Source organism: Trematosphaeria pertusa (assembly GCF_010094035.1).
Source record: "Trematosphaeria pertusa strain CBS 122368 unplaced genomic scaffold BU26scaffold_4, whole genome shotgun sequence".
NCBI classification, from domain to species: Eukaryota; Fungi; Ascomycota; class Dothideomycetes; order Pleosporales; family Trematosphaeriaceae; genus Trematosphaeria; species Trematosphaeria pertusa.
Window position 1 is genome coordinate 959,257 of NW_022987215.1, and position 27,314 is coordinate 986,570.

Genomic DNA, 27,314 nt, shown 5'->3' on the forward strand with positions numbered 1-27,314 from the left:
AACGAAAGTCACTGCCGTCATTAGTACTATTATCGGGCGTCTATTTCTGGAAAAGGTCTTATCGCTGCCATGCCCTTTGTTCTGCGAGATCGTAACGGAAACTTATCATAGTTGTAATACGGCCGTGCCCAAGGGGGCGACATACGCAATCCCTTAAGTGTGATTTCGGAATCAAAGGGGCTGGCAGCGACGGACATCAGAAGGGTTCGAAGACGTTTGAGGTCAAGCCGAACGGGAAGTAGATGAAGTATGTGAATATCGGCGAGAATGCGCTGCAGCGGACGGTGGTGGTAATGCTGGAGGCTCAGGGAACAATGCCACGCGGGAGTATTGCGTGGGAAATCGATGCTTTGGGGCATGTCCCTTATGTAGACTGCGTAGACACGTCGCTCACGGCTTTGAGAAGAGCTGCCGGACAGTCGAGAACCAGTACAAATGTTGTTCCTATGCTTCCTCTTTAGTATCTGTGATCGGATCGTGACATCGTGATCTAGCGGACTCATAAAGAATACCGTGCTATGGGCTGGTGCATCGCCTTTGTGCCGAAATTAGGGAGGCTTCTAACGTTTGGGTCCGCTTTAGAGATGCTCTTATCTCGGCATTGGGGGGAATTCCAGAATCCACCATTGCTCCCATGGCTTTGAAGTTGGTTCTTGAGGAGCTAAAGTGCAAGGGTGAACTGGACGACTGGCTTGGGCTACGGGACGCCTTTGCGTATCATCATACCGAAGGACCAATTTCATCACACTCTGAAATAGCCGCAATGGGGACGAAGAGGAAGAAAGGGGAGGATGGTTGTTGCGAGGCTTGACTAGGGTCAGCGTCAAAAAAGGCGAGAAACTCGCTACGGAGGAACGGCTAAGCGAGTGCTTATCAGATAAGTTGGAGGGGGTCTGCATGTTGAAAGAATTTTGAACTACCTACAAGCTGTTCAATCCCGCAGAGCATGCTTTGAAGTGTTCTGTAAGCCTGATGAGCTAGATTAGAGAACCCCGTACCCTCGTGTGATGGCGCGAGTCAGACGTGACGTTGGTCCGTGCGGCCCTTGTCCGATCGGCCTTTGTCCGATGTCATCGCTCAACGCTCATCCTCCTGTTGACACTCACCCTCCACACCCACTGCCGCCGCGGCGGTTATCTCGTCGCAGCACAATGAGGACCAAAAGTCGCCGACGCGGGATGGATCCTGCCGGAGCCGCACCCGAAGCCTCTAAGCGACCGAGGCTCGCTCTACAACGCTCTAAGAAACGCACCCCGCCCGCAGAACAGGCACCACCCCGATACCGCCAGACAAACCTCGATGACTTCTCAGATGTTCGGCCGACTCATGCAGCATCCCGAGCTGCCCAGCGAAATGGCACCGCTTCGGATAAGCCGCCTCAATTGCAGCCTATTGGTGCAAATGTGGTCGCGAGCTACGCAGAGCTGGTACAACGGAAGAGGCGCGGAAAGGCCAAGAGGGGTGGACGGAACGATTATACGACGGACAATATATCCGGATCTGAGCGGGGAGCTATGCCACTGGGGAACTCGAGGGCGGGCATGTCTGCCACAGACGTCGTCTTCTGCTCCGAGCCCGTCCTGCGCATGTATGATGGGACAGCGGATGAACCGGAGGCGCCGGAAGTTAGAACAGGACAGATACCACCGTATCCTGTGACGAGGCCCTATCATCTCGGCGGCCTAGGGCGCTATGGCATCGATGGCAAATTCGAATCGGCTCGCAATGACACCAATCGGGGAAGTGCCAATGAAGCACGGATACTTTCCCCGCCGCGAGAATTCACTCCTATCAATCCCAGAATTGCGGGCGTCACAGAACAGTCTTTACCCCAGTTCTCGCCTATGCAATTCCAGTCTGACGGCTTCATCCACCTGAACGATGAAGTGGAGGACGGTGGAGAGGACGAGATGGATAAGGACGAGGAATACAAGGACAGAATGGAAGTGGATGCAGATCAAGACGAGGATCAGAACGCAGAGAGCGAGGATACCCCAGGAAAACATTACCGCTTCAATTTCGGCCAGTACAAGGGAACACCTTTCAGCGACGTCCTATCCGACGTCAACTACCTTAAAATGATAGGCGGGCAGCCAGCTCTGCTCAACCGTCGCGGTGGCGATTTACGATCAGCATTCGAGTATTACTGCCCGCAATATATTGCAAAGTCGACCCGAAACAACGCCAATCACTTGTCAGCCGCCTCAATCCCGAATGTACCGATGAGTAATCCCCTTTCCCGCTCAAGTCTGCCCGTCAGGAATGATAGACCTCGCACGCGCGATCCGAAACACCCGAAGGACTACGTGTTCGACTTCGGAAAATATTCAGGAACAAGATTTGACGAAGCTCCGGGGCACTACTTGCAATTGATTGAAGGGCAAGTGCGAAAGGGCTTGATGGACAAGAGAGCCGGCTTGAGAGAGGCGTATGAGTGGCATTGGTGGGGTGGGAAGAATGAGTGAAGATAGCGGTGAGGGTAAAGGCTGGTGTAAAAGGATCTTATATGATTAATACCCGCTTTGAATGACTGAGTGTGCGAGACTTGCGGATAGGAACCCGGGTTCCTGGAACGAGTAGTCGCGATCTCTACAATAGGAAGGGAATGTCTGCGAGTAGCATAGGCTATATGATATGTATTTGGGGAGCAAACGGTGGTAATGAGTAGTACAAACTACCGCGATTTCGCCCTAATCCTCTTCTCCCTACTGTTCCTGTCCCCTTTTAAAGTATAAGTACTGTTTTGCTCCCTTTTCTGAAGATCACGCACCTGCCCCTCAGTAAGGCAGTGGACGGACTAAAAGACATGATCAGACTGGGGCATGGGGAGGGTTTCTTCGGCGAATAACCACGCAAGCGGCAATGCGCATGGATAGTGATATAATCCTTCCATGGGGCGTAATGGTGAGCGTCAAGGTCTATAGCTGATGGTTCAGCTAACGGCACACAGAAAGGCGACTTCGTATGTATCTCCCAGGATTTTCTTCTGTCCACCGCCCCCTCCGGAGTATAAAATAACTTCTTCTCTACCCGAGTCCTCGCTCACACTACGCTCCACATCTGCGAATTTGAAGCACTAAAAGAAATTGGACGCAAGCCCATGCTGCGACTCTGGCTGGTTCGAAAATCTCGCCGCCGGGTCAACATATTTTCGTTGGCACGCTGAGCTAAAATCTGAGGAAGACATAGATGTCTGCGCTGCTCTTGCTGTTGGACGCAAAGCAGCTGGAAACCAAAAGAATGAGTACCTTGGACGTCCCATAGGGAAAATCTTGGTCCAGAGGTACGGTGTCTTGAATCCAAGGAGTGGGGAACTCCTCTCATGGGCGGGGTGAGCGCTTTCGCGGGATTTACAGGCAGGTCTATGTCTTCTTGCGCGAAGACTTCTCGTGAGGAAACGGCTTTGATGAGCGATGTGGATGTGGGCATGGGCACCGGAACAGCACGGTCAGCACAGTTCAATGCCTCTTGCTCCCTACGTGCTTGGCTCACAGTCTCTTTGCATATAAGAGCTTCTCCCCTGTTCCTCCTTTCTCACTTCACACTTCGCCATTTCCTCGAATCACAAAAGTCGATGAAAGCGTCATTCATAGGGTAGACTCCTCGCGAGCTTCATAATACTATGACTACAACAAATATGCCCTGCTACTCGACCCTCCACGAAGACAAGAATGGGACTCTTTCAAGTGTGCCTCTCCCCGACTCTAGCGTCCACCTCCGGCATCATGATGGTGCGCATGGAGCTGGCTAATGAGACAAGAGCGCCCCTGTTGGAGGCTGTGTACAGGTGTGATGATTGCAAGACTCTAGGTCGGCTGCTACGGAATCGGAAAAAAAAACTGGGTGATTCGAAGCTGTTGTTCATGAGGGAGGTGCGGCGGAGGCTGTTTCTTCACCCTCTCTCCCGCTCAGTGATAAGCGAAACTATCATGACAGAAGCTATGCCTCTCCAAGCCCGGTTTAACAAGGCGGCGAGAAAAGAAGCTCCAATATCACGTGATGACCCTTTCGAGTTAGCGCCAAATTTGGCCACGGTCAAGCGGCCGTCTTCGTCCGATCCCTCCTCTTTCTATGCTTCAAAAACAACAAGCATGGGACGCCTCTGATTACTTTACTCATCTGCTTCACCGCTTTGTAACTGCCTCGCCCTTTCGGCACCTTGTTTGTCGCGCATTCTGCTCTGAGGTCTGTAGATCTCTCCGGCATTACAAATGCTTCTGTCCTATTCCTGCGGCGAAGTCCCATCTCTCGCGCGACATAGTAGTTTCCAATCTGCATCACTGTTGACTGTTAATGTTATCCAGGCGATCTCGACTCAACGAAGGCCGCTTCTACAACTCAATCACTGCGACCCTTCGCTTTCGCGTGCGACCGAGATGATCATTCCAGTTGATCCAAAGGGCACTAGTCAAGCGCCCCTGGTCCTGTTTGGGAAATAAATCAAGCTGACTTCCGGGTCTTGGCGACTTACTACGCGGCTGATAGCCCTAGCTACCGCTATCACACCTCGGTTCGTCCGCTTCGAAGATGCCAGGCCGGTCACACGACGCTGTCCTGTATACGCCGTAAGCACAAAGTACCTATATGTGTGATAGCGGGCCAGGTTCCGCACTGCAGAATGCTTGGCTTCATTATTCAAGTCCTGGCATTGGTCTTTCGATCGATATAAAAGTCCAACTGTGTCCACATGAGCCACTCAGCAATTGTCCAACAGGCATCGAATATCCATCGCCATGGAACTCTTTCTACTACTGTGTTTCCTTTCCTCCATTATCCTCCACCTCTGTGCTGGCGAGCTCTCCAACTTCGACGACTGGGATCATCAACGGATCAAGCTGGACGACGTCTCCATCCACCTCCGATACCATGGCTCCGGCCCACCCATTCTCCTCGTCCACGGCTTCCCTCAGCACTCTCTTACATGGCACACTATCGGCCCCATCCTCGCCCAAAATTACACTGTCATTGCCCCTGACATCCGCGGCATGGGCGACTCTTCACTATCCAGCACTGCTAACTATACCGCAGCAGCGGCTGGTGCAGACCTCAAAGGCATCCTCGACTTTCTGCGCATCAACCAGACGTATATTTTCGCGCACGACAAAGGCGTAGGCCTCGCCACCTCGCTGGCCATCGAGCACCCTGAGGTTGTAAGCCGGTTCATCCTCGCCGAGTATGCGCTCCCGGGCTATGGCTACCCCACGGAAGTGACGAGCCCTGATTTGTACCAGAACTGGCAGCTCTCCTTCTTTGGCGTACCTGATGCAGCCGAATTTTTCATCTCAGGCCGCGAAAAGCAGATGCTGAGTTGGTACTTCTTCCACGCATCCTACTCCGGCACAGCGGCAGTTTCGGTAGATCATCTCCAGCGCTATACGAATGAAATCTCCAAGCCTGGGTTCTTGAGAGCCGGGCTGAGCTATTTCGGTACAGCTTGGGACGATGAGAGGTACTTCCAGGGCGCATTTGAGGGTGGGAACAGGTTGACGATGCCGATGCTAGCGCTGGGTGGCGAAGCTAGTTTTGCGCCGGCTTCGCTGCTGAATGAGAGCTGGGGGGGTGTTAGTTCGAATTTTGTGGCCGAAGTAATTCCTAAGGCTGGGCATTGGATTGGTGAGTCGCTGGAGTGGATGGGCTGCTGTGTGAGTGCTAACGTTACACGCGTAGGCGATGAGAATCCGACCTGGACTGCCAACCGAGCTTTGCGGTTCTTTGGCAACGGAGACAGAATACCGAGTGTGGATTTAACGTACCTCAGCGATAAGGTAACTTTGGTTGATCAGTAGGTCTAAACAATGGTGACTCCTGCTTGTGATAGGTGGTCATAGGTCGGCTTGTGGGCATACGATGGTCCAGAAATTTTTGAACTCTTTTATTGCAGGAACATCTATACTACATTTCCAGTGCCATGGTGAGCAGCAGCATCGCAATCAGCATCGTCCTCCTTACCCAGAGAATCCACCACTTAGCCCGCTTTCCTACTTCCCGCTTTTGTTGTTCTCTCGCATTCATATAAATACTTCCTCCCTGTCCCTCTATCTTCTACACATTTTCTAATTTCCGTTCTCAAACGGAAACTAAAAGAGTTAAAAAAAAAGCTCCATGCCTGTCACCTTCAGTCTTGAAAAGCTCTTACCTGTGTGCGTGTTGCTTCGTTTGAGAAGATTCTTCACCAGACTCTCATAGCTTGGAGTTTGCTTTTGCTGCTGAAGAAAAGGGCTCAAGTCAAGATCTATGCGCTTCCGTGCCGGGGACAGATGTAATTACGTCACCGCTGGAGCGATGCTGATCGAGGGCGTCACCTCACCACACACCATCCTTGTGCCTAATCTATGGAACCGGGGCCTGAGCGCCACTACGCTAATTCTCCTACTAGATATATAAACCGCTTCGGTCCTCCCTCCAGGCCGACGCACCTCTACGCCCTCTTCCACCATCCGCGGACTAAAAGCGGCGAGAAGTGTTATGTTTTGTGCTGCAAGCCACTCTAAAACTCAGACTCCGAAGGAATGATGTCCTGACGACTCCAAAACAAAGGCGCTAGGATGCTGTAATATTCTCGTTCCTTTTGCCCTCAATTCAACACTGAACCAAAGCCTGAAGGCGCACATGTATGGTTTTCGCCCCCGCACGGGAATGCGCGGATATGCGGAGCGACCGGAGTGGACAATTTTGCCCTTCCACGAACAAGATGCAGGGGGATTCAAGACGGAGAACTTCAGTGGTATGGTCGCGGAGTCCGAATGTGGTCGCCCTGAAATGGCCCCCCGAGCCACCCAAAGAACCAACGACCTCTACCATGTGGCTCCCCGCTCGGACCGTACCTAGATATAAATGCTTTCCTCTCTCGCCTTCACTTCCTACGCACTTATCTTTATCCGCTTCCAGCAAAGTTTTAAACAAAAACAGGGGGGTTCCGACACATGCGCCGCTGGGCTCCGAGCTTGCCCAAAAACCGCGAGACAATGTCAGCGATGCTTGGGGGGCCAAGTACGTTCCAATATTATATGCATGACTGGGAGATCCCCCATTTCCTTTTGCAACAATAATTGGTTCGAAAAGTTCATGTCGCTAGCATCGATGGGTGCGGACTGCTTGCGGCCTGCGAGAAATCTACCAAGCCCTTCTCCTCCATCAAGTAACCGTCGGACCTACGCACAGGAATTACTGGAATCCCGCGTCACGTGGCTTCTAGCATGGCTCCTCGCTTTCAGGATATAAATACCCACCCCGGACTTACACGCTCCACCACCGTCCTCTCTGCGTATAGCCGCAGTACTAAAAAGCTCAATCCGGCTAGGTCTGTCCTAGCGCTTCCTACTTCTCTAAAATCATCAATGTTCTTGGCAGCCAATAACCACAAGCTCAAAAATAAATGGCCAGTCCGGGCTTTGCTCGTTCCCGCGCCTGAGACAAGCTGACCAACGCTTTCTGACAAAGCCTTGCCACATGCGTGGCACACAAACTCGGCATATAGCCTCGGCCCCAGGCTCATAGTTCCTTAGACTTCAATACATGGTTACCCCTTCACATGGTTGCTGCCCGCTGGCCGTGCCCCGGATACATCTCAAACTACTTCTTTGTAATCAACAAACGTGGGATTCGTGGACTAAATCATCTATTCCTCCAACGTATATGCGCTTCTGCTGAGTGTATCTCTACAACTGCCAGTCAGCACACTGCATGTTTTCGAAAACTATAGTCCGTTCTTAAGCCAGGCTATGTCTGCCCGCTGGAGTTCCTCCCCCAAACAAGTCTGACGAAAACGCCCACGCCTCCTATTCATGACCCTGTTTCTCCGCCGCAGAGCCCAGGAGTCACCGACGCGAAAAGGCCCTTGGCCACCACAACACGTCCGCGGATTGCGGAGTTGCCTCCGTCGGAAGCCGATGACAAAGGGAAAGGCGTCCGCGGAGCTAGAAAAGGACACTGCGCACTGCCATCGGGGACTTCCGAGTTCTTCTCCTAGCATACGACTACCGAACCAGTCATCAAAACGTCAACCACCAAAGCGAACCCAGAGAGGATCCATGTCCGTTCCTTGGGCTGCTACTTGCATGCATAAATACCTCTCCTCCTTCCCGCGCAACAGACCACCACTCTCCTCCTCACCACGAAGACGTGGACTAAAATTGCAACCGGTGCAAGTCATGTTCCTAGGCTTTGGGACCTGTCCAAAACACCATACGGTACGTGAAAATCAGTCCCGGAGAACCAAAAGCAGCCACTCCGCGTTACGATGGCTCGCCCCTGTCTTTCTCCCCACGACATCGTAGAGGAAAGCTGAATAATGCGGCGACAGCGGGCGCTTTTCAAGAAGAGCCGTTACGCTGTAGGTCATGGTTCTCGCAGCCTTTAGCGGAAGAAAAGGCTCTTCTGCTTACTCGGACACTCCGCTGTCGAAGAAACTAAAATTCGAGGATATCTGTGCGATGCGCCCCCGACGCGCGTCTGGTCCGGAATTAAAAGCTCAGCTTGATACGAATCACGTGCGTGCGCGGGCGGTGCTAGAACGACCATCACAAATTCTTCATGCGGACCTTGTTCTTCTCTTCTTTGTCCCATCTCCTTTACTTTTCAGTGCCGGTTCAAGATACGCATCGAACTTCCCCATCTCGGGCACCCCCCCTCCGTTCCTATATAAATACCACCTCTCTACCTCCCTTCGAGACTCACTACCCCCACCGCTCCAAAGCACGAGAACTAAAACGATCCTGCGACACGTACGATGCTTCCGGAGTGGTCTGGAGCCTAAAAGGGACGAACTCATGGACGATGACCTTGCGAGCCGGGCAGCTGGCGCTCTTCCAAAAAGATTGCCAAGAGTCGGGATTCATGTTAGGATCGCCTGCCCTCCTCTCAAAAGCGATTCTCGAGGTCGAATGGAATGGAAAGACTCGAAGAAATGGTGGATGGCAACACCGAAAAGGCCGCGGCACCGCTCTTATTCGTCCGTGTCGGCTTCTCTGCTCTGCCTAAGTCGCGCTATAAGTAGCTCCTCTTGATATCAGGCCAGGAGCTGCTCTGCTCTACTCTTCCCCAACGCTCACAAAGGAGGACTAAAATGCAAGAGCCAGACATCGATTCAAATGCTCACGGACTGCTCCCGCTGTCTAAAAACATATACACTGTCGGCATGTCTCCGCGGCTGAGACTGCTCTAAAAGTATCTAGACGAAATCCATGAGCCGGAGAACGCCTGCCGTGTTCTGAACCAGATCTTCGAGATTGCATGGAAGGTGGAATGTACCGCTCGTGGGAGTGACTAGAAGATCGACATCGTCGGAGCGATGTGTGCGCCTAGTTCGGTGTTCGGTGTCCACGGCATAAATATCTGTCCTCGGGCTAGCTAGAGGAGCGCACCGCCGTCCTCAGTGCTCTAACAAGCGGATTAAAACCGATGTGCAAAGGAGCAATGTGTTCCGAGTCTGGGCTTCTCTAAAACGGTCAAGGACTTCTAACAATGATTGTGCTACCAAAAGTTCACAAAACCTGTGCGATGTGCGTTGCCTCGGGTCTGGGCGGATGATATCTCGGGTCTGGGCATCAGGCGATCTGGTTGTCCAAAGTCTTGCTTGGAGCTCTGAATGGGGAGCGAGGGGACCTCGTGAACAATGTGGCGAAGATGCTAATGATGGTCGTGACGCGGAGATGCTCATCATCACATGGACTGGTGCGGGACGACAGAACGGAAACGGGATAAATATACATGCTTTAGGGAGACAGGGCTTCCTACTATGCCCTCACCTCTTATAGCTTCGCCTTCACCCAACCGTTGACCACCTCTGCGCTTCCCGTTCCGCTGTCCCCCTTGTAGCCAAGCAGCAGCTCGAGGATCATCTCGATATGCGCTGCCTTTGCCGTGATGGCGGTATTTACCCGTCCACCCTTGCCGCCAAAGCCCTTTGTAAACCTCTTCGAGAACTCTTCAATTCCATCGAGCAGGATCTCGTTGCCGCCGGCCCAGATGAGCACCTCTTCAATTACATCTGCAGTCCCTTCCCACCATGAAGCGGGTGCAGTAACAGGCTCGTTGTAAAAGTCGCCTGCGAAGGGCGAATCGCTACCGAGGAAAGCGGTGGACCAGCGTTGGAGGGGCCGCGCGTCGAAGCAGTCCCTCTCCGCGTTTGTTTCGTAAGACGGAGTGTGCGTGTTGAAGGAGCACCAGGGCGAGATGAGGAGAGCGGCGTGGAGTTTTCCGGGTAGTGTAAGCGCGGGGATGTCTGGGTGGGGATGGGCGAGGTGAGAGAGGACACCGATGGCGAGATTTCCTCCGGCTGAGTCTCCACCGAGCGAGATGTCTGCCGGACTGCGCCTTTCGGTCTCGACCAGATGTCGCAGACACTCAATGGATTGCCTCAGCTGTGTGGGATACGGGTGCTCGGGAGCGAGATCGTACGCGAGAACGAGGACGGCGACGTCGGATCCTTGAGCATTGCGGTCGTCTTTCATGGCCTTCAGGTACTGGAAATGGCCCGGCGTGCACGGCGTGACGTATCCGCCGCCTTTGTCGCCCACTGTTAGCTCTATTCTTGTACAGCCGTAGCGCAACGTACCGTGGAAGTAGAGGATAACCTTCTTCGCCGTCTTGTTCCCGATCCAGTGGGCCAATGCCCCGCTCGGAAGCGTGATGCTCTCGGGGGCAAACCCGCTGTCCTTTGCAAACTTGAGGTATGCCGGCGTCGTCATGACGTTCATGTAGCGGTCCGCGGCGAGGTCAAGGCCGCCCAGCTGGGTGCGCATCATGGCGAAGATGACATCCTTGAAGTAGTTGTGGGCGCCCTTCTGGCCCTTGAATGGGGACACCCATAGCCTGGCTGATGCTGCGAGCACTGCGGGTGTTGTCAGTCCATGTTTACAGGCGATGAGAGGGGACGCGCGGCGACGGACTCGCTTTCAAGGTGGTCGACGCGATGGCGAGCTTGCTGACATTGTGGTCCGCCATGGTGTTGCAAGATCGGATGTGGTAGAACAATCGGAGAGATCAGCAACAGGAGAGCGACCTACCTCCGTCTCCCGGCCTCGCGAGCACTACTACTAGTCAGCAGCATGCGGCGCGGCTCCGTGTCGTCGGCCTGGAATTCCATATCCGAGGTTCCATCCATGGCAGCGCGAGGGGAGCTCAGCGCGCCGTCCCCGCACCGTCACGTAAGCGAGCCGGGGCGGCGGTGGCGCATGACTCGCCGCGGCATGCTTGTATGCGCGGCCTGAGTCCTGCTCTCCATAACCCCAGGAGCCCGCAGCCGGAGCCCTACGCTCGGGGTCAGACACCATGGCCGGCCCAGACTCCTCCACCAACGGCGACGAGGGCGCCGACGAGGGCGCCGACTCGACTGCAGGCCCGCAGCCCGCCGCCAAAAAGCGCCGCACCGGCACGTCGTCGCGCGGCGTCGCGAACCTCACGCCCGAGCAGCTCGCCCGCAAGCGCGCCAACGACCGCGAGGCCCAGCGCGCCATCCGCGAGCGCACCCGGAGCCAGATCGACACCCTCAACCGCCGCATCCACGAGCTCGAGAGCCAGCAGCCCTACCGCGACCTGGAGCTTGTCGTCCGCGAGAAGAGCGCCATCCAGGCCGAGAATGCCGATATCCGGAAGCGGCTGGAGAGCGTCCTGTCCATTATCCAGCCCATCCTGCGCGCCCCCGGAGGGCTGAACGGTAGGTAGCACTGATAAGAGAGATAGGGGCGATTGAGCTCACGCATCCAGAACTGGCAGCAGCCGCTGAGCGCTCCCCTCTTGCCGTTCCCCTACCGCAGCACCCCCCGTTGCACCCTCCCGACCCGCGCACCTTCCACTCCACCCTCGGCGAGATAGCCGCCTCTCCTCGCAATGGCATCCATTCCCCAGGCACGGCAGAGCGACAGTGGCTCTTCCCCGAAGCCCCTGGCGGCCATGTGCGACAATGGGCCCGCGAGGCCTCGCAGTACCCGCACGAACCCCCTCCCATGCCTCCCGAGATGCCCTTCGACGAGAGGCTAGGCGTTGACTTCATCCTGGCGGACAATGGACAGCGAAGGCCCGTGGATCCGAACCTGCCTCCGCCCAAACAGCCGCCGACCATCAGCACGAATGGCATAGGGCAGCATGCGCCCGTCATGGTCCCGTACACCGCGCTGCCACGCAACATCGCAAGCACCTGTCCACTCGATGCCATTCTGCTGGACTTCCTGGCAGAGCGGCAGGCCCGGGCCCAGGAAGGCGTGCCCACAAAGGTCCTCGTCGGTCCGCTGTACCCCAATTTCACGTCCATTGTGCACCCGGAGCGCCGCGATGAAGCACATCCCTTGTCAAAGCTCTTCACAGACATCCTGCGCACATTTCCGGACATTTGTGGACTCCCAGAGCAGGTCGCCATTGTCTACGTCATGTTCCTTATTATGCGCTGGCAGATCGAGCCTACGAGGGAGAATTATGACAGACTGCCTGAATGGGTCACGCCGCGCGCATCGCAGCTGTTCGTCCCTCATCCGCTTTGGTTTGATCATCTCCCATGGTGAGTGCTCCCCATCGAGCAATTCCCGATCTGTACATCCGCCATCTCCGATTTGGGGCTATGCGTCATGTCTAAAAAGGGATATTACTAATCAGACTAGGCCACGTCTACGCGATCGCTTGATCGCAACCCAGCCCTTCACTTCTTTCGACACCTTCTTCATTCCTTTCACAACAACTGTGTCTTTGAACTGGCCCTACGAAGCCCGCGACTGTCTCCTTCCAGCCTCTAAGGTCCACCCTTCGAGCCTGTCGACTACATCCTCCGTTCCCGCGTCGAGCCCTTTCTCCACCGCCGTGAATGCGGGGTCTCCTCCAGGACCACCCACGCCCCAACCTAGCGCGAGTACGCCCGGCGGCCTCAGCGCGAAGGACGATGATCAATGGCTCATCAACCCTGCGTTCGAAACCCATCTACGAAATCTCAGCAATTGGAGCCTGGGGCCCTCGTTCGGATCCACCTTCCCGGCCTTCAGAGACACCGTCAGAATCAAAGAAGGCCGCTAGCCGCATTTGTAGATGCAAGCTGCGGCGACCCGGCCGCGCCCTAATTTCGGTTTGTCGTGATGAAATTTTTTTTTGTTGTGAGTATCATGTACCATTTTTATTTTGGAGTATCGCCAAAAGGTATTGATATGCTATTCTTTTACGAGCATGTCCTGTCTATAATAGTCGGCGTTTCCAAAAGGTTCCAAGGTTCCAAGGTTGGCGCCTTGTCACGTGGGTGGTGGGAATAGTCGACATCAATCAAGAGGCGGGTGTTTATCTGGAAGTAGAGATACTGTCACCAATATGGTTAAGAAAATCTGAGGATGGTCACCATCATCAACGTCTCTTCTGTCGTCCTCCCCTCGTCAAGTCGTGACTTCGCTCTCAGCTTTGCCCGTTTGACTTCTCAATCTCTCCACCGCCCTCGCACGTCCCGATCCTGAACACCCAACACCTCAACGCGTAGCCCACAACCACGTCCAACATTCATCAAATTCATGTGGAACTTATTGAACATATCGTGTCGGCTGGCGACCAAGCTCTCTCATAGCCGTCCAACACTCTTTGCATCATACCCGATTACCGATTACTCAGCACCGCACCATTAGACTAACATTGGCAGGAACGAGAACGAACGGTTCATGGAGCCAAAAATCCGCGAAGCTGGCGGTAACTAGGTCCTGATGCCGAGTTGCTTGGAGATCTCTCGTCCTCGCAGCGCTCGAGGGGCACACTTCTCTCCTGCCGTGGGTATGCTCTGTTGGCATTTTCGGTCTCATCGCCAGTCTGACCTCGGCCTTTTTGAGCTCCACAACGGGATCGCACATGTCGTGTCTCGTCATTTTTTGGTTCTTGGCCTTGAGCTGGGGCTCTGGCTTTCAGCTCGGTCGGAGCCGCATGCCCCGTCGAGTTCCTGCTTTTGGTCCTGCGGGGACTTCTGTTTGGGGGTGTTGAAGAAAGCTCCAGGACGCACCGCAGACATAACCACGATTGCGTGCTCTTTGAGAACGCACGCCGACGGCACATTGAATGTCGTTTCTGCGCAAGGCGTGCAGAGACGGCCTCCGACCATGTCATGGTTGACGGTAGGTTTGCAAACTGCGCGCTGGGACATCGTCGTGCTCCCGTTGGATTTTGTAAGAGGGGGTTGACTCCGCGTCCGGCATGGTATTGTTCTGAAAGGTCTTTTTTTGGCTGGACGGTGAGGCGCTGCGCTGGTAAGTGTTGGTGTGGATGGCGGACCGACTGCAAGTTATGCATCCTTACTTCTTTCGCTGTTTTGGTGTCGACTTCGGTTCGGCTCGATCCGGAACAGAGAGCAGCATGCGTGAGTATCGCACGGAGTTTGGGTCTGCCGTGTAGGTCGGGGTGGGAGGCCACGTTTTCGTCGACATGAAGGCTTGACCTGGAGTTTTTGAGCGAGAAAAGGGGAAGGGGACACAGCATGCGGGGTGTCGGTATCGCCTTTTCGAGGTCGCGCGAGCTATTTTTCATGGAGCATCGCGTAGCTCCAAGCGTGTATCGAATGCGCGAGGTCTTGGATTAAAGCCCGGCCCGGAGACACAACGTCTTCAGTTCTGGAATTCCGGAGCGTGTGTCCTGCTGGGTAAAGGACAGGCCATGCTGAACTTGAACACTAGGTTTGAAAGAAGGGGGACGCGCACAGCATCGGTTCAGTTTGGGGTGGCTTCTGGTGCCATGCCACCAACGTAATTCCTTTTTAAACGGCGTGATAAGTTGAGAATTTCTCCTCCGGGGTTTCGGTGCTGGCTGTGTTGGAGGATGAAATCGAAGTCAGCGCCCATAGAGTCTTCCCGTTGAGAGTTTTAGACCGGGTGGTTTCCACTCTTGGGGAGTGTGACTGATTGATTGGCTTTTCTCGTTTTGAGTCACCAACCCATAGAGGTTATGCTGACTACGCCTACGCATAAAAGGACTTAAAAGGCGCTAGAATGAAGAAAAGAGAACAGGGTATCACAGAACCGCGGGGAGGTGGCATGAGTCAACAGTGTGTGATTGTATTGTAGCTCTGGCTCTCCAGCACATAGAAGAGCAACCGTATGCTCTTTTGCCGCCAGCTCCAGCTCCATCGAACAGCTTGCGAAGGAATTCTGTTGCACTTCTATATCCGGCCCTCTTAGGCGAAACTTTCGGTCTCCTCACATCGGAAACTTGTAGAAGATATTGAAGGCAGCTCCACAGAGCAAGAGGGAAGCGAACAGCATGCAGCGATGAGCATGTTCTTTTCTGGGCTCCATGACGGTGGAACTTGCGGTCTTTTGTCGAAGCGGGCATCCAGCCCTTTGAAGACCTATTTTCGAACGCCGTGCAACGGAGAGAGCGGGCATGCGACGTCTGTTGGAGCTTTTTGGAAAATGGAGGGAGCTGCAACATTCTTCGTTCTGCATTCCACTTTTCGGTGGTGCTGAGATCGATGTGAGAGGGCGCCCATAATACCGACGGTCGGAGGTTGGTAGCCGCGCTGGGTGTTTCTAAAGAGAGGACGCTCTTCGGCCATGAAGAGCCTGTGGGGGTGCCTGCGGATTGGCGGAGCAAGGAGTGAGCGGCATTTTTGACGGGCGTCTCTTCCGCTGGACATGATGACGACCGATTGTCAATTTTGGTAGACTGTACTTCCCTGCTTCCAGACCCTTTCATAGAGTAACGCGGTCTTCGTTTAGAGATCCTCGAACTCTAGATATATCATATGAGTGAAGTATTTCCGAACAGGCATGTATACAACAGCCATCGTCTTTTGGAATGGACAAAGCAGCCGGCATGCTCGTCTGCGGATGTTAATTTCGAACTCTTCATGCCGAGCTTGGGGCTGCAAGGGAGCATATGTCGGTGGTATTGCGTTTTTTGGAGAACGGACGAGTCCAACGGCATGCTATGCTCGGGTTTGACTTTTTCGTCCTCCGTGGAGTGGGTTGGAGTGGAGGGAAGGTCTGCCGGGGACCCTACGGCGCATTTATGTAAAATAGGGCGTCTGGAACATCGTTACCATGGTTTCTGTTTGTGTGGCATGGCGCAGGTTAGCTGTATGTTTTTCAGGAGAAGCATAGTACTGCTTCCTCGAAAGCTGGAGAAGACGCGAAGTCCGGCACATGTTTGTGAGTGCGTAGAGTCTCTGGACCTGTTGATATAGGGAAGGGAGATCCGCTGGACACCCATGAGAGATGGGAACAACACCTTTTCGCAGTAATGAGAACTGGGACATGACTGGTGTATGAAGGCCGTTTCGGAGAAGTAGATGGTGGGAAGGTGGATCCTCTAGTGAATAGTAACACAGCTAAATTGTCGTCGTTGTACGGAAGAACGCTATCATATCAAGGTTGACGTGTATGTTCTTTTGAGAACGCCAACTAGCCAGTTCAGGAGTCCCTTGGGAAAGGTCATAAGGAAATGTCGAGTGCCTCTGTGGAGCGGGAAAAGCTCCATACATAAATTTGGTAAAATAAAACTTCAGAACTGGAGAGCCTGATGCGAAAGATCTGTCTCCGGACAGCCACGAAGCGGCGAATCCAGAGATTTTTGAAGAAGACGAAAGGCCGGGCATGGGAGAAAGCTGCCGGATCTTTTGGGTTCCTAGCATTAAGTGAGGAAGAAGCGTGTGGTTCTCGAAATGGCAGAAATTAGTGGTTTATATATCCGTTGAGGAAGACACTTGTACGGAAGCTAGACAGGTGTTAAGTTGGATAGGAGCCCGGGGGTGCGCAACTAAAACAGGCTCAGATCCATATTGTAGCCGCACATGGAAGCGGACTCGGATACTTTTACTCCAGTCATATTTCTGGAGCCGAAGAACGAGATAGTGTGGTCAGTAGTTCTAGATCTGCATAAACTCGGGAGAAAGTCTCATACAGTCTATATTTTCTACCTTTAGACAGTGTGAAACGCGAAGTGTAGGGTAGATTCTGCCGGTCACAGTATCCGTTCTAATCTAAGTCTATTTTTGAGAAAGAAAACTCTCGCACCATGGCATGGTGGAATTATGATTTAGGGAGCACATGATGCACGCGAACAGTGTTCTCCGCGGAGACATGGTCAGTGATTGTATCAAGTTTAGAGAAGTGCTTCCACCAAATGACAGAAGGAACTATTGGGTTTTAGTTCTACAGGTTGTGGGCTTATGGATGTAGAGCAGTGATGCCGTAGTGGTAAGAAAGCGGATTTAAATAGTCGGAAGAGAGCTCTCAGCCTGCTTAACAGAAATCAATTAGAACTCGTGATTTCAGACTTTGGATGGGGATGTAAAGACGGACAATGTATGTTCACTTCGTGACCTTCAGGCATCCAACATGGGAATTGAGCGGTTGGGTTTGAAATTCATGTGGGCCGTCCGTGAGCCGGACTCCAAGTCTGTGCGACGCAAGCACTATATCATCCACGGCGCGTTCTTTTGGACATCATTACCTTGCTTGGTATCTTTCAGGAACGACTGTATTTTTGGCCCTTTTCGACGAGAAACAAACCACTCACAAGCATGTGCCCAAGGCCGACTCTCTAGGTTCAGAACGAGGTAAGAGGCGCAAATCTTCTCCAGAAAGGCGTATGAAGACGATGTCACTCGACCTTCAGGAAGCTTCCCCAGCAACATTGTGCAATGCCTCTAAGGTTTTGGCGACGGGAAGGAGTAGATTGGTTCTCTCCAGCCGAACATACTATCCCCGTCTATGACTTTGGAAGGCCAGTTGCGCAGCACATGGAGAACAGCGACTTTCATTCTAGTGTGGAAATAAGGAGGAGCGCATAGATACGATTTCGTCCTTCCGGAATTTGGTCCAAAAGAGCGCTATGTCCGCAAGCATGCGCAGTCAAATCTAATCTTTTATGCACCAAGTCTCCAGCCATATCACGATGATATCGTGGTTTCAGAGAATAGACGTCCACACAAAGGGGCAGAGCATGGTATGTCCGATGAAGCCCTTGTAGTTGTTGTAGTACTGGCCTAGGTTCGTGAAAACTCTGCAGTTTCCGTCGCCGAACAACACGAAGTCATCGAGTTGCACTTATGCGCCAGGCTAACCGGAACATACCGCGTGATGGGACTTTTCTTTGGACTCATAGTCTCTTCGCCATTGTCTCTCGCCACACTCCCATCGACCGGGATGACAGATCGTTTTAGTATACGAAGTCCACGACATCAATAGGGACTTCGGAAGCTCTGGACGAGAGTGGAAAGTCGCCGGATCAAGTTCTCTGGAATGGAGACATGGCGACACGCAGCACGGATTTTAAGAAGAACGCGGAGGCTACAACATGCGAGCAATGTCGAATCTTTTTAGTGCCTCGGGTGGGGCGAGAAAAGTTAGTGAACTGCGAAAGAGAGAAGGAACAAGGCTTATATATCATTTGGGAGGTAAGAAGAGACAGGATGAATAGAATTGACCCGAATTGAAAGCGGATAAGATGGGAAAGTAAGGTGTGAGAGTCAGTGGTGAAATCTTCGGTGAAGATGATGCATTGAATAAGATATACGGTATGGCGTATTGGGCTGAATGTCTTAGGAAAGAAGACTGAGATTAATGGCTTCAAGGACGACAAAAGTGCATAGGAAATAATGCCAGCTCAGCCCATCTCTTAACATGCACCCCAATATTCCGCTCCATCGTCGGGGGCTCCTCATTGCCACCGCGTTCCCGCTACCCTTTCCCTAAGCATGTCGTCTTCCCTCCATTTAACAGCTCAGCGGACTGCAGTGCTTTCCACAGTGGCACTTGTTCAGCTGGCACCATCCATATCCATTCCATTTACTGCAGCACTTGTCCACATCGTTGGAGGGGCAGTGCTTTACGAAGTGGCAGTTGCACTTCGCGAGAAAGACGTCGTCGACTGCGAAGGTCTCGGCTGGCGCCGCCGCGCGGTCTTCGATGGGGCTGCCGGTGACTATGGCGCTGAGAGTGAAGGCGGCGAGGGAGAGAATGGTGGTTGGCTTCATGGTTGATAGTTGGTGTCGGTTGGAGATTGGTTGTAGTCGAAGGATTGAAGAGACAACTGTGGAAGCGATGGATCTTGTTCGACGAGTTTCTTCAATGATGCATTGGTCGTCTTTTATAGGTCTGAGGGCCTTCTCGTCGGGTTCCTGAGCCCGCTCATCGCCCTAATTTAAGACTTTAGTGTCCTGGCTGCCTAAGGCGTCGTACCTGCGTCAAGATCGTCTCTTCAGCTGTCCGTCGTCGCGGAAGGATCCTTGTGTTGGCGAACCTAAGGCCGATGGCGAAAGCTTGTGTTGAGCCGCAATCCTACAAAATCTAGGGAAGGATCGGCGTTTCTGATTGGTAGTTGCGAATAGAAACGTTGGTGGCCGACGTATGCCGCACACCTACCCGGGGTTAGCGTGGCACGCCTGACGTCTGCAAGAAGACCGCTTGCAGAATGCATCCTCACCAGCACCGTCACGTTTGGTGCTGTATACTAACAAACGCTCTTTTTAATCATGAAGACAGTGGATTTTGAGGCCCTCACTGGATCTGTGAGAAGTGGAGCTCGACGTTGCTGTGATTCGCATAGCTATGTTGGATGGCCGAGATGAACGCCTTCTGGTGTATGCTTGACCCATGTGGTGTAGTTTGCGCAGTGGCCACCAAGAGATGTCCGAAAGAGATGGCAGCGAAGAATGGTCCTTTTAGAGTCTAAGATTAGGTTGAGTGCTTCCATATTTCCTCCGAGTCCATTATCTATGGTAAGCAAACCACATGGAAACCATTTTGCCTTCCCGGAGGTAGGTATGTCTGCGCCGCTCCTACTCGCAAGGTGCGACGCTTCAGCCACAGCCTTACGCGCCACTATTCTAAGAGTAGGCGCAGGGAAAGATCATGCGGCGGTGCCGAAGTCTTAGTGCATGCGAAGAAGAACGGGTAGAAACAGAGCCTCAAACTCGGTGTTGGCCTGATTCCGTACCGGAATACTAAATATGAGCAGGCTGCTCCTAAAGCAACGGCACAACATCGACAGACTCACCAGCACTTCCAACCTCTACAACCTTCAAGCAAGCTCACCACTAGCTCCAATCCAAATCAAACCCACTCATAACCATGAAGACCGCTTTCATCCCCCTCTTCGCTGCCTCTCTTGCCGGCATCACGGCCAGCGCCAGCATCAAATCCCACTTCAGGCCGGACTGTACGGGAGGCTACCTCTCCTTCCCCGAAGTCAATGCCCACCAATGCGCCCACGGCGTTCAACACACCGACGAACGCCTCGACATCCCCGGAACCCCATCCGCCTCATACACTGGCATACCCTCTAACTCCCAACTCTTCGGCTGGCGCTCCACTCACGACGCCTCATTTTGCGGCGAGCTCAAGGCGCGCTACAGCGTCGGGGACGAGAAGTCCAAGTGTGTGACCCACACCGAGGATACGGGCTTTGAGGGCACAAGCTGGGCTAAGAAAGGCGACAATGAGAAGTGCGAAGGCTCGATCGATCCGAGTTGGCTCGTCCTAGACGATGGACATATGTACAGCCTGAAGAATATGTCGCTGACGATGATCTCGGATTTGTATATTTTTGGGGTAAACGGGAAGACGTATGCTGGGTTGCCGGACAGCTATGATGATTACGAGGTGTATAAGAACGGTGTTGAGAGCCGTTTGCAGGATATGTAAAAGGAGGAGGACCAAGTATAGCGCTTTTCGTTTAAGGGAGACGAAAGGTAATGGGAAGGCTTTTTTGAGGGCATTATGTTTCCTTCATTTGGGTTTCGCGTTTGGCAGGACGCTCATGTGGATGTTTGCCCCGTATCGGAATCTGTAATTAGTTGAATAATAATAGACTTAAGGTATCTGATGTATTGTTCAACGCGTGATGGAGACGTACTGTTCGGGTCGCTAGCCTTCGATTTCCTGGCCGGGTCCATGTATGGGGCCCCTGGCGACGCGCTCTTCTATTGCTGTACATATTGCGCTGTCATGAGTGACGCTCCAGCACGGTGATTCTGACATACGAAGGATGGGATTGGAAGGCCACTCCGGGACTTTCCGTTGTTGGAAGAGGTGGAAGGTGGTAAGGCTGCGAGCGGGGAGCGAGCGGTTGCGGGTCTCGGCAGACGCGCTCTCATTGGTTGAGAGCTACTAACGTGACTCTAGCAACATCTACCCAGGCTGCAAGCACAGGAAGCCGTTGAAGGTGGAGTATTAGGGCAGGAAATAAAAAATAGTAATGCTAACGGTGCTGCGCAGCTATTAAGACATACTTGCCTCAGGCTGGGTACCAGTAGATACTAACAGCAAATAAAATTAGAGATAGATTTAGACTGTAAAGATCTTCTAGCTTTGCTAAACTTTATGCGACAGATTAAATCCTTAACTTTGATTTTCCACCAACCTCACATTTAAATCTCTCGACGAGGAGAAACCCATACCAGCCTCGCTCTTCTTCCAAATTGTCCATGTCCTTTAAGCGCGGCCACATGGAGCACGTTCGTCAAGACCCCACAAGTCAAAAACGAAAGAGAGAGGAAAGCGAGCAGGTTCTGCAATGCATCGTTTGTTTGAACCTGGACCGCCAGCTATGGAAGGACAAAAAGGGGCGACATAGTCTCTTATATTCGAAGGGGAAGGGCGCTGCCAAAGCGGGTTGCCAAATATGTCGCTGCATCTGCGTTGTACTCGAACATTATTTTACTTTCGATAAGGTTAAAGAAGGCCAACTGGAGGATATTATTGACGTAGATTTTGACCCAGGCGGCTCTGTCTTCCTCAAGCGGTGGGGCAGTAACTGGGAGACTATTATGGTCTATGCACCCCAGGTAGGTTTAAAGTCCACTTGGTTCTACAAGCACTGCGGCATAATTCTAAGCTTTTACTGATCCAATGTTAGCATTTGGGTAGCGAACCGGCATGGCAGCGGCTCGGCTTTAGCGGCCGAGAAATATGTTCTAGTGCCGGCTCTGAGGAATGTTTTGCACTGGCATCAAGGTGGATGTCGGACTGTATGGCCAATCACGAAGAGTGCGAAGAGCCGATCAGAACACAACTGCCAAAACGGATCATCGATCTCGGCCAGAACCACGACAACAATGAAATGAAGTTAGTGGAAACTTCGAGGAGCACATCGACTTATGCGGCCCTTAGCCATTGTTGGGGAAAGCATTGCCCTTTAAGCACCACGACGTCTAGCCTGTCTCTTCGAAAGCAAAAGCTGGAGTGGATATCACTGCCATCAACATTTAAAGACGCAGTTACCGTCACTCGTAGGCTAGGACTGCGCTATCTCTGGATTGATTCGCTTTGTATTATCCAAGACGATAATGTCGACTGGCAAACTGAATCGGCTAAAATGGGAGCTTACTATCGCAATGCACATATTGTCATTGCGGCTAGCAGCTCCCCGGATCCAACCTATTCTTTCCTTGGGCCCCGCCAGACAGCAGTTCCACATCCTTTCAAGTTGGACATCCAGCATGACGATGGTTCCATCTGCAAGATCAGAGCAAGGCCAGTTGTAAAGACTGGTCTCTCGTTAGATCCACTCGACAAACGCGCTTGGACTTTCCAAGAACAGTACCTTGCGATACGGCTACTCCGTTTCACGGGCTCCGAGCTTGTCTGGAACTGTCGCACCAGGGCGAGCTGTGAGTGCAGGTCTAGGCATTTATCAACACCTGGTGACGCCATCAATATGATGGCATTGGGAAGATATTGCACATCAATCACGAACGCCTATCCTGCCCAGAAATTATTTACGATGTGGCAAGGAATGATCTATTCTTATACTAGGAGGCAACTGACAAAACGGTCGGACAAGTTGCCTGCGATATCGGGTATAGCCGCACTTGTGCAACAGAGAACTGGTTCATCCTACATCGCGGGCCTCTGGAAGGACAATATCGTTCACGACCTCCGGTGGAATACAGCGCCGTCAATGATCTCTTTTCCCAACTTCTCCACCGACGTCCCGGCAAACCACGATATAACTAAGTTGTTCGATTTTCCCCAGCTTCGAACGTCGTCAACTTATCGAGCCCCGTCTTTCTCGTGGGCATCTATAGACTCAGGAGCAGTTGAATACGGTGGATTTGGCGCCCATTATGGTGACGTAGAGTTGGATGCTGTCGTTATCGATGCCCAATGCACTCTCAAAGGAGTCAACGCCTTCGGAGAAGTAACGGATGGCTTCATCATCCTTGAAGCTCCTTTGGTAGAAGCTCGTCTTAAGGTTGCATATGACAACGATGGAAGTATGGGTTTTAACTCGATTCATCGCAACGGGATGGATGCTTTGATGCGAGCAGATCTTCCGCTGGTTACAGGACTGGGCTTGACTGAGTCGGGAGAACAGGAGCCTACAATCAAGCGGGCGTCTGATAGTGATGTTTTGCACGAGCACACTGGGACAGTATACTGTCTTGCTCTCTGCCATGTGCAAAACACAATGGTAGCACTGGTCCTGGGACGCTCTGAAAGAATCTCCGGGGCATACGAGCGACTTGGAATCATGGAACTTCGTAGTGACGATTATCGGTCGATTACCTATCAAGGATGGTTTGAGAGCGTGGAGCGCAGTATGGTTAAGATCCTATAGATCTTCGGCACTCGCACTCATCCCCCATTCAGTACTTTCCGCCGTATTTCCTTCTAAACTAGCAAACAGAGCAAACTGCGAGTACATAATCCTAAGTTATGTTTTACGCCTTTATCTATCAGTAAACCCTAGTATGAAGCAAAACTCGTGAAGTTCTAAAATAGGATCAGCGTTTATATTAGGATTAAAAACGGGTAAGACGACGCGAGGGTACGGTCTAGTGTATTTCTATTCTAGTGAGAGAGCAGGTAAGCTTTCTTAATGTGGCACGCTGGATGCTCGGTGTGCGAAACCAAACAGCTCGCAGAAAAGAGGTACCAACCTCAAGTTTCTGCAATGCTTGACCGGAACCAACCAGATTCCAGGCAGACCAAATACCCAGGTTTCTCCACATTAACGCAAAGTACGTACCTAGACGCCCTACCGTCAATCCCCCTCGCTAGCTAGCATTGCCACCGTTTTACGGAGACAATATGGCATTTGGATATTAGAATGGTATATACGAATTTTGCCAGTACTAGGTATACATCATTCACGTCCACATTTCCGCGCAGCTCTTCTCGGTAGGGTAGCAATTGGCTAACAATAGCTAAATGCTCAACGAACCCGGAAAAGCTTTCACTGTCGAGGAAGATGTATGCTCGGGTGCCTCGAAGTCTTCGGAGTAATTGTGTGTGAGCCCGTTATTTCTACATTAACGGTTCGGCGTATGGTAATGCGTAGGGCGAGAGAGCTGTTGAGGCTAGAAGCGAAGTGGAGAAGGTCCGAGGGGATTCCCTATGCACGAAGTGAGCGACTGTGACAAGGCTCCACGGCCAGCTTCTACCTTCACGAAATCTTGGGAAGCATAGCCTAAGTGGTACGAGGTGTGTGGTGTTGGAGTCGAAATGTGACGCGATAGCAAAGCAGACACTGCAATCGGAATGCGACCGGAAGAATGTCTGGAAGGACTAAGAGTATGCAGCGAAAACGTCGATTTCGAATAGAAGAGGGGCGCCCGATGGCGCGCTTTGATATCTGCGAAAAAGAAAAGTCAGTTAGAGAGAATGCCTGGAGCAAGGATAGGTATTTTCGACTTTGAAATCTGGGGCTTCTGAAGACGTACCGAGAGATACAGCATCCATTAAGATGAAAGCAAAGCCGACACTATCTGGGCGCAGGCTTTACTTTCCGAGGCGTCCTAACAACGCACTCTGGCGTCGTCCACTCTGTCCAAACATTGGTCATGCCGACGTGTCCCCGTTGGCGCATGGGACGAGTATGCTCAATTCATACGACACACTACGAAGACCGGTGCCATCGAGGTACGAATGTATGAACACCCTCCGTTCTAGGCCTTGATTGATTGCGGCCGCCGGCGTTTGTCTCAGTCTCAAGACGTAGCGTAGAGAGCGCGGACCAATCACAAGTTGCTCGACAGAGCGCAGCTTCTGTGTGGTGTGCTATGGTGACCGCGTCGGGGCCCCGAAGACCATGCCGAGTGTTGTCAGGTATCCATAGGAAGGTGGAGGAAGTCGGGCCGGCGCGCGTGCATGAGAGCGTAGGGATTCGTCGAAGGGCTGTTCGCGGTGCGTCTCGTCAGGCGCCGGGCCTGTTATTCTAATGGTCGGCGTTCTTTCGTTCATTGTTTGCCCTAATTGATGCTAAGACAGTCTAGAAGGCCTTTCGCAAGGTTTCCTGCGACCGGAGTTGTGGATATGTACCTCCATGTGTCAGTGACGGGAAGAAATCATCGTACTCTCACTCGTGGCCATCCCTTCGGTGTCCGCTCTAGAGTGGCTTTACAGCGACAGTCTTGTGAGCGACAGTGTATCCGAAGGAAGAAGTTAGGTATCAGGCTGCTGAAATTGATAGGACGGGTTTCGCGTCCAAGGCTGGGGCCGCAAGTGATACGCACAGACCAAGACTCGCAAGGCTGAGGCATGATTCTTCGCGACAACCCATATTGTTACACAGAGGCTACAAGGTTCCTATGCGGCACAGCATACAGCTGCGTAGGGGGCCAAAGATAGCCACGCGAAATATTACGCAATAACTTTTCTTCTATCCCACATCAGCCTGCTTCTTCACACCAACCCCACAGCTCTCGGAAACGATTCCATACACAAAGAGAGAGGATAGTGGCCTAGGGCCTTGCTACCAAATTGGATGTCGTATCTTCAGGTGTGATGCCGGGGTCGCAGATAGCTTCTCGTGTCAGGTTGTCGATGACCTCCTGGGGTATTTGACCACAGGTACAGCCAGCGGATGACGCACTCCCCACGCGAATGTTGGCGCAAAGTGTCATCGGGAGCTCTGCAATCGGGGTTTCAATGTATCTTCCGAGGGCACTCATTCCATCGGTCGAATGACGTGCAAGTCGAAGTGCGAGGATTTGAGAATGATACGGGCAAGCAGCTGTGCTTTGATGGATATTGTGTTGAGCTGTGTATATTTAGCTCTATATCAGGAGAGGAGCTACGATGTTCGAGCATACCTCCATCGGCAATTATACCCTGTAGAGCCGAAGAGGGATGTGATGCTGGAATTGCTTGGCTGTGCTGAGGAAGAGTGGAAGATCCGCCACGATTGGAAATCGCGTTCCTGAGTAAATTTAGCGTGCAGTGAACGTAGTTAAAGGAGAATAACAACACGAACATGTTGCTTCTAGCAATAGTCCTTGGAGTAATTGGGTTGAGAGAAGCCATGATAGAAAGGAGTGCAGCCACTGCGCTGCTTTTTTGAAAGCCAAAGGTCGAAGGCTCAGGGAATGTTTTCGTACTTGGAGGAGGGACAATATTTACATATAAGTGGTAGAGGAAGTGCATGCACTAAGAAGGCGAACGACCTCAGGAGACTGTACCCGCAGAGAGCGATGCGACTCATGGCCATTACACAATGGGGGAATTAATCGACGACCAAGTAAGCATGTCTGTTTCAGAAAGGCAATATTCCTCGACAATATATCTGACAGGGGGTTGGGCTGTGAATTCTTGGGCCATGCGCATGCGCTGGTGATCCTGGCAGCATAACTGATGGCGATTTGCTCACCATTTCTAACTTCACCTGAGGAAGTGGAAAAGCAGGGATTGTCCAGACTACATAGTGGAACTTTCAATTCTGGATCTGGCGAACTGCATGATACACGTAGGGTCTTCTCCAAGAGTGGTATGAACGCGGCTTCCAGCCGGAGTTAGACTGACAAAGCACGGCCAAAGGCAGGCTCACTATTGGGAGCCGCGCCGGGAGGGCAACCAGTGGGGATCTTTTGAAATGAGCCACGTGGTGCCCGTGCTAGAGGGGTCCTCCATTAAAAGATGAGCGAAGCACAGCGCCAAATACGCGACGGTCAGCTGCGGACGATGAGAGGCCACATCGAGCGGCTATGAGAGGTAACGGCGCGCATCGGCAGCGGTCGGTCCGCATAAGCGTCATGGGCGCAGGGGTGTAAGATGAGTGTCCGCCGTAGGCTATCAAGACGCAAGAGGGCTGATGCGGAGGTAATGACTAGTGGGCAGATAAACGGCGGCCGGGGACGTGCGTCGAAAGACATAGTGCTGACAGGTGGCGACAATGGACAAATTGTGGGAACATGGATGCTGCCCTGGAGAGGCCAGGACTAATGGCTCGCAGGTGGTCAAGTTACTAAACGGTCGGTGCTGGAAAGGCGGCCGACGGCGGGCTGGCTGGGCTAAAAGGGCTGGGGGCTAGAGAAGTCGGTGACAGGACGCGCTGGACAGGCTGGCTTCTTCCGCGCCCGCGCATATTTGGTGAGAGCGCAATACGAGGGGCGTGATCCGACAGGGTGGATCCGGATCTTCGTGGAA

The 27,314-nt window shown here is 52.6% G+C and overlaps 11 protein-coding genes across 11 annotated transcripts; 6 read left to right on the forward strand and 5 right to left on the reverse strand.

The window, feature by feature from the left end:
- Positions 1–569, reverse strand: BU26DRAFT_516694 (uncharacterized protein). Its single transcript, XM_033828389.1, has one exon. It carries the CDS (start codon positions 501–503, stop codon positions 30–32), a length of 474 nt encoding a protein of 157 aa, XP_033686981.1. The 5' UTR covers positions 504–569; the 3' UTR covers positions 1–29.
- Positions 570–1,099: 530 nt separating this feature from the next.
- BU26DRAFT_516695 (uncharacterized protein) lies at positions 1,100–2,668 on the forward strand. Its single transcript, XM_033828390.1, has one exon. The coding sequence runs from the start codon at positions 1,152–1,154 to the stop codon at positions 2,463–2,465; it is 1,314 nt and encodes a 437-aa protein (XP_033686982.1). The 5' UTR covers positions 1,100–1,151; the 3' UTR covers positions 2,466–2,668.
- Positions 2,669–4,733: 2,065 nt separating this feature from the next.
- On the forward strand, positions 4,734–5,786 carry BU26DRAFT_421636 (alpha/beta-hydrolase; the record flags this gene model as incomplete). Its single annotated transcript, XM_033823417.1, has 2 exons — positions 4,734–5,613; positions 5,668–5,786. 2 exons carry the CDS (start codon positions 4,734–4,736, stop codon positions 5,784–5,786), a joined length of 999 nt encoding a protein of 332 aa, XP_033686983.1.
- A 2,328-nt stretch (positions 5,787–8,114) lies between these two features.
- On the forward strand, positions 8,115–9,431 carry BU26DRAFT_516697 (uncharacterized protein). Its single transcript, XM_033828391.1, has 2 exons — positions 8,115–8,189; positions 8,303–9,431. The coding sequence occupies exon 2, from the start codon at positions 8,340–8,342 to the stop codon at positions 9,003–9,005; it is 666 nt and encodes a 221-aa protein (XP_033686984.1). The 5' UTR covers positions 8,115–8,189; positions 8,303–8,339; the 3' UTR covers positions 9,006–9,431.
- A 190-nt stretch (positions 9,432–9,621) lies between these two features.
- On the reverse strand, positions 9,622–11,093 carry BU26DRAFT_538835 (alpha/beta-hydrolase). The gene is made up of 3 exons (XM_033831476.1): positions 10,890–11,093; positions 10,556–10,831; positions 9,622–10,504 (listed from the first exon to the last, which is right to left on the reverse strand). Exons 1-3 carry the CDS (start codon positions 10,942–10,944, stop codon positions 9,750–9,752), a joined length of 1,086 nt encoding a protein of 361 aa, XP_033686985.1. The 5' UTR covers positions 10,945–11,093; the 3' UTR covers positions 9,622–9,749.
- A 142-nt stretch (positions 11,094–11,235) lies between these two features.
- BU26DRAFT_516700 (uncharacterized protein) lies at positions 11,236–13,261 on the forward strand. The gene is made up of 3 exons (XM_033828392.1): positions 11,236–11,656; positions 11,707–12,493; positions 12,594–13,261. Exons 1-3 carry the CDS (start codon positions 11,272–11,274, stop codon positions 12,997–12,999), a joined length of 1,578 nt encoding a protein of 525 aa, XP_033686986.1. The 5' UTR covers positions 11,236–11,271; the 3' UTR covers positions 13,000–13,261.
- A 359-nt stretch (positions 13,262–13,620) lies between these two features.
- Positions 13,621–14,475, reverse strand: BU26DRAFT_590319 (uncharacterized protein; the record flags this gene model as incomplete). Its single annotated transcript, XM_033834762.1, has 1 exon — positions 13,621–14,475. One exon carries the CDS (start codon positions 14,473–14,475, stop codon positions 13,621–13,623), a length of 855 nt encoding a protein of 284 aa, XP_033686987.1.
- A 3,380-nt stretch (positions 14,476–17,855) lies between these two features.
- BU26DRAFT_561764 (uncharacterized protein) lies at positions 17,856–18,922 on the reverse strand (the record flags this gene model as incomplete). Its single annotated transcript, XM_033832951.1, has 2 exons — positions 17,856–17,932; positions 18,739–18,922. The coding sequence occupies 2 exons, from the start codon at positions 18,920–18,922 to the stop codon at positions 17,856–17,858; spliced, it is 261 nt and encodes an 86-aa protein (XP_033686988.1).
- Positions 18,923–19,942: 1,020 nt separating this feature from the next.
- Positions 19,943–20,723, forward strand: BU26DRAFT_602456 (uncharacterized protein). The gene has a single exon (XM_033835353.1). The coding sequence runs from the start codon at positions 20,019–20,021 to the stop codon at positions 20,589–20,591; it is 573 nt and encodes a 190-aa protein (XP_033686989.1). The 5' UTR covers positions 19,943–20,018; the 3' UTR covers positions 20,592–20,723.
- Positions 20,724–21,894: 1,171 nt separating this feature from the next.
- Positions 21,895–22,934, forward strand: BU26DRAFT_590322 (HET-domain-containing protein; the record flags this gene model as incomplete). The annotated part of the gene is made up of 1 exon (XM_033834763.1): positions 21,895–22,934. A coding segment is annotated over exon 1 (1,028 nt), but the record flags the coding sequence as incomplete, so codon positions are not given.
- A 2,699-nt stretch (positions 22,935–25,633) lies between these two features.
- Positions 25,634–26,195, reverse strand: BU26DRAFT_548719 (uncharacterized protein; the record flags this gene model as incomplete). Its single annotated transcript, XM_033831958.1, has 2 exons — positions 25,634–25,932; positions 25,985–26,195. 2 exons carry the CDS (start codon positions 26,193–26,195, stop codon positions 25,634–25,636), a joined length of 510 nt encoding a protein of 169 aa, XP_033686991.1.
- Positions 26,196–27,314: the final 1,119 nt, after the last annotated feature.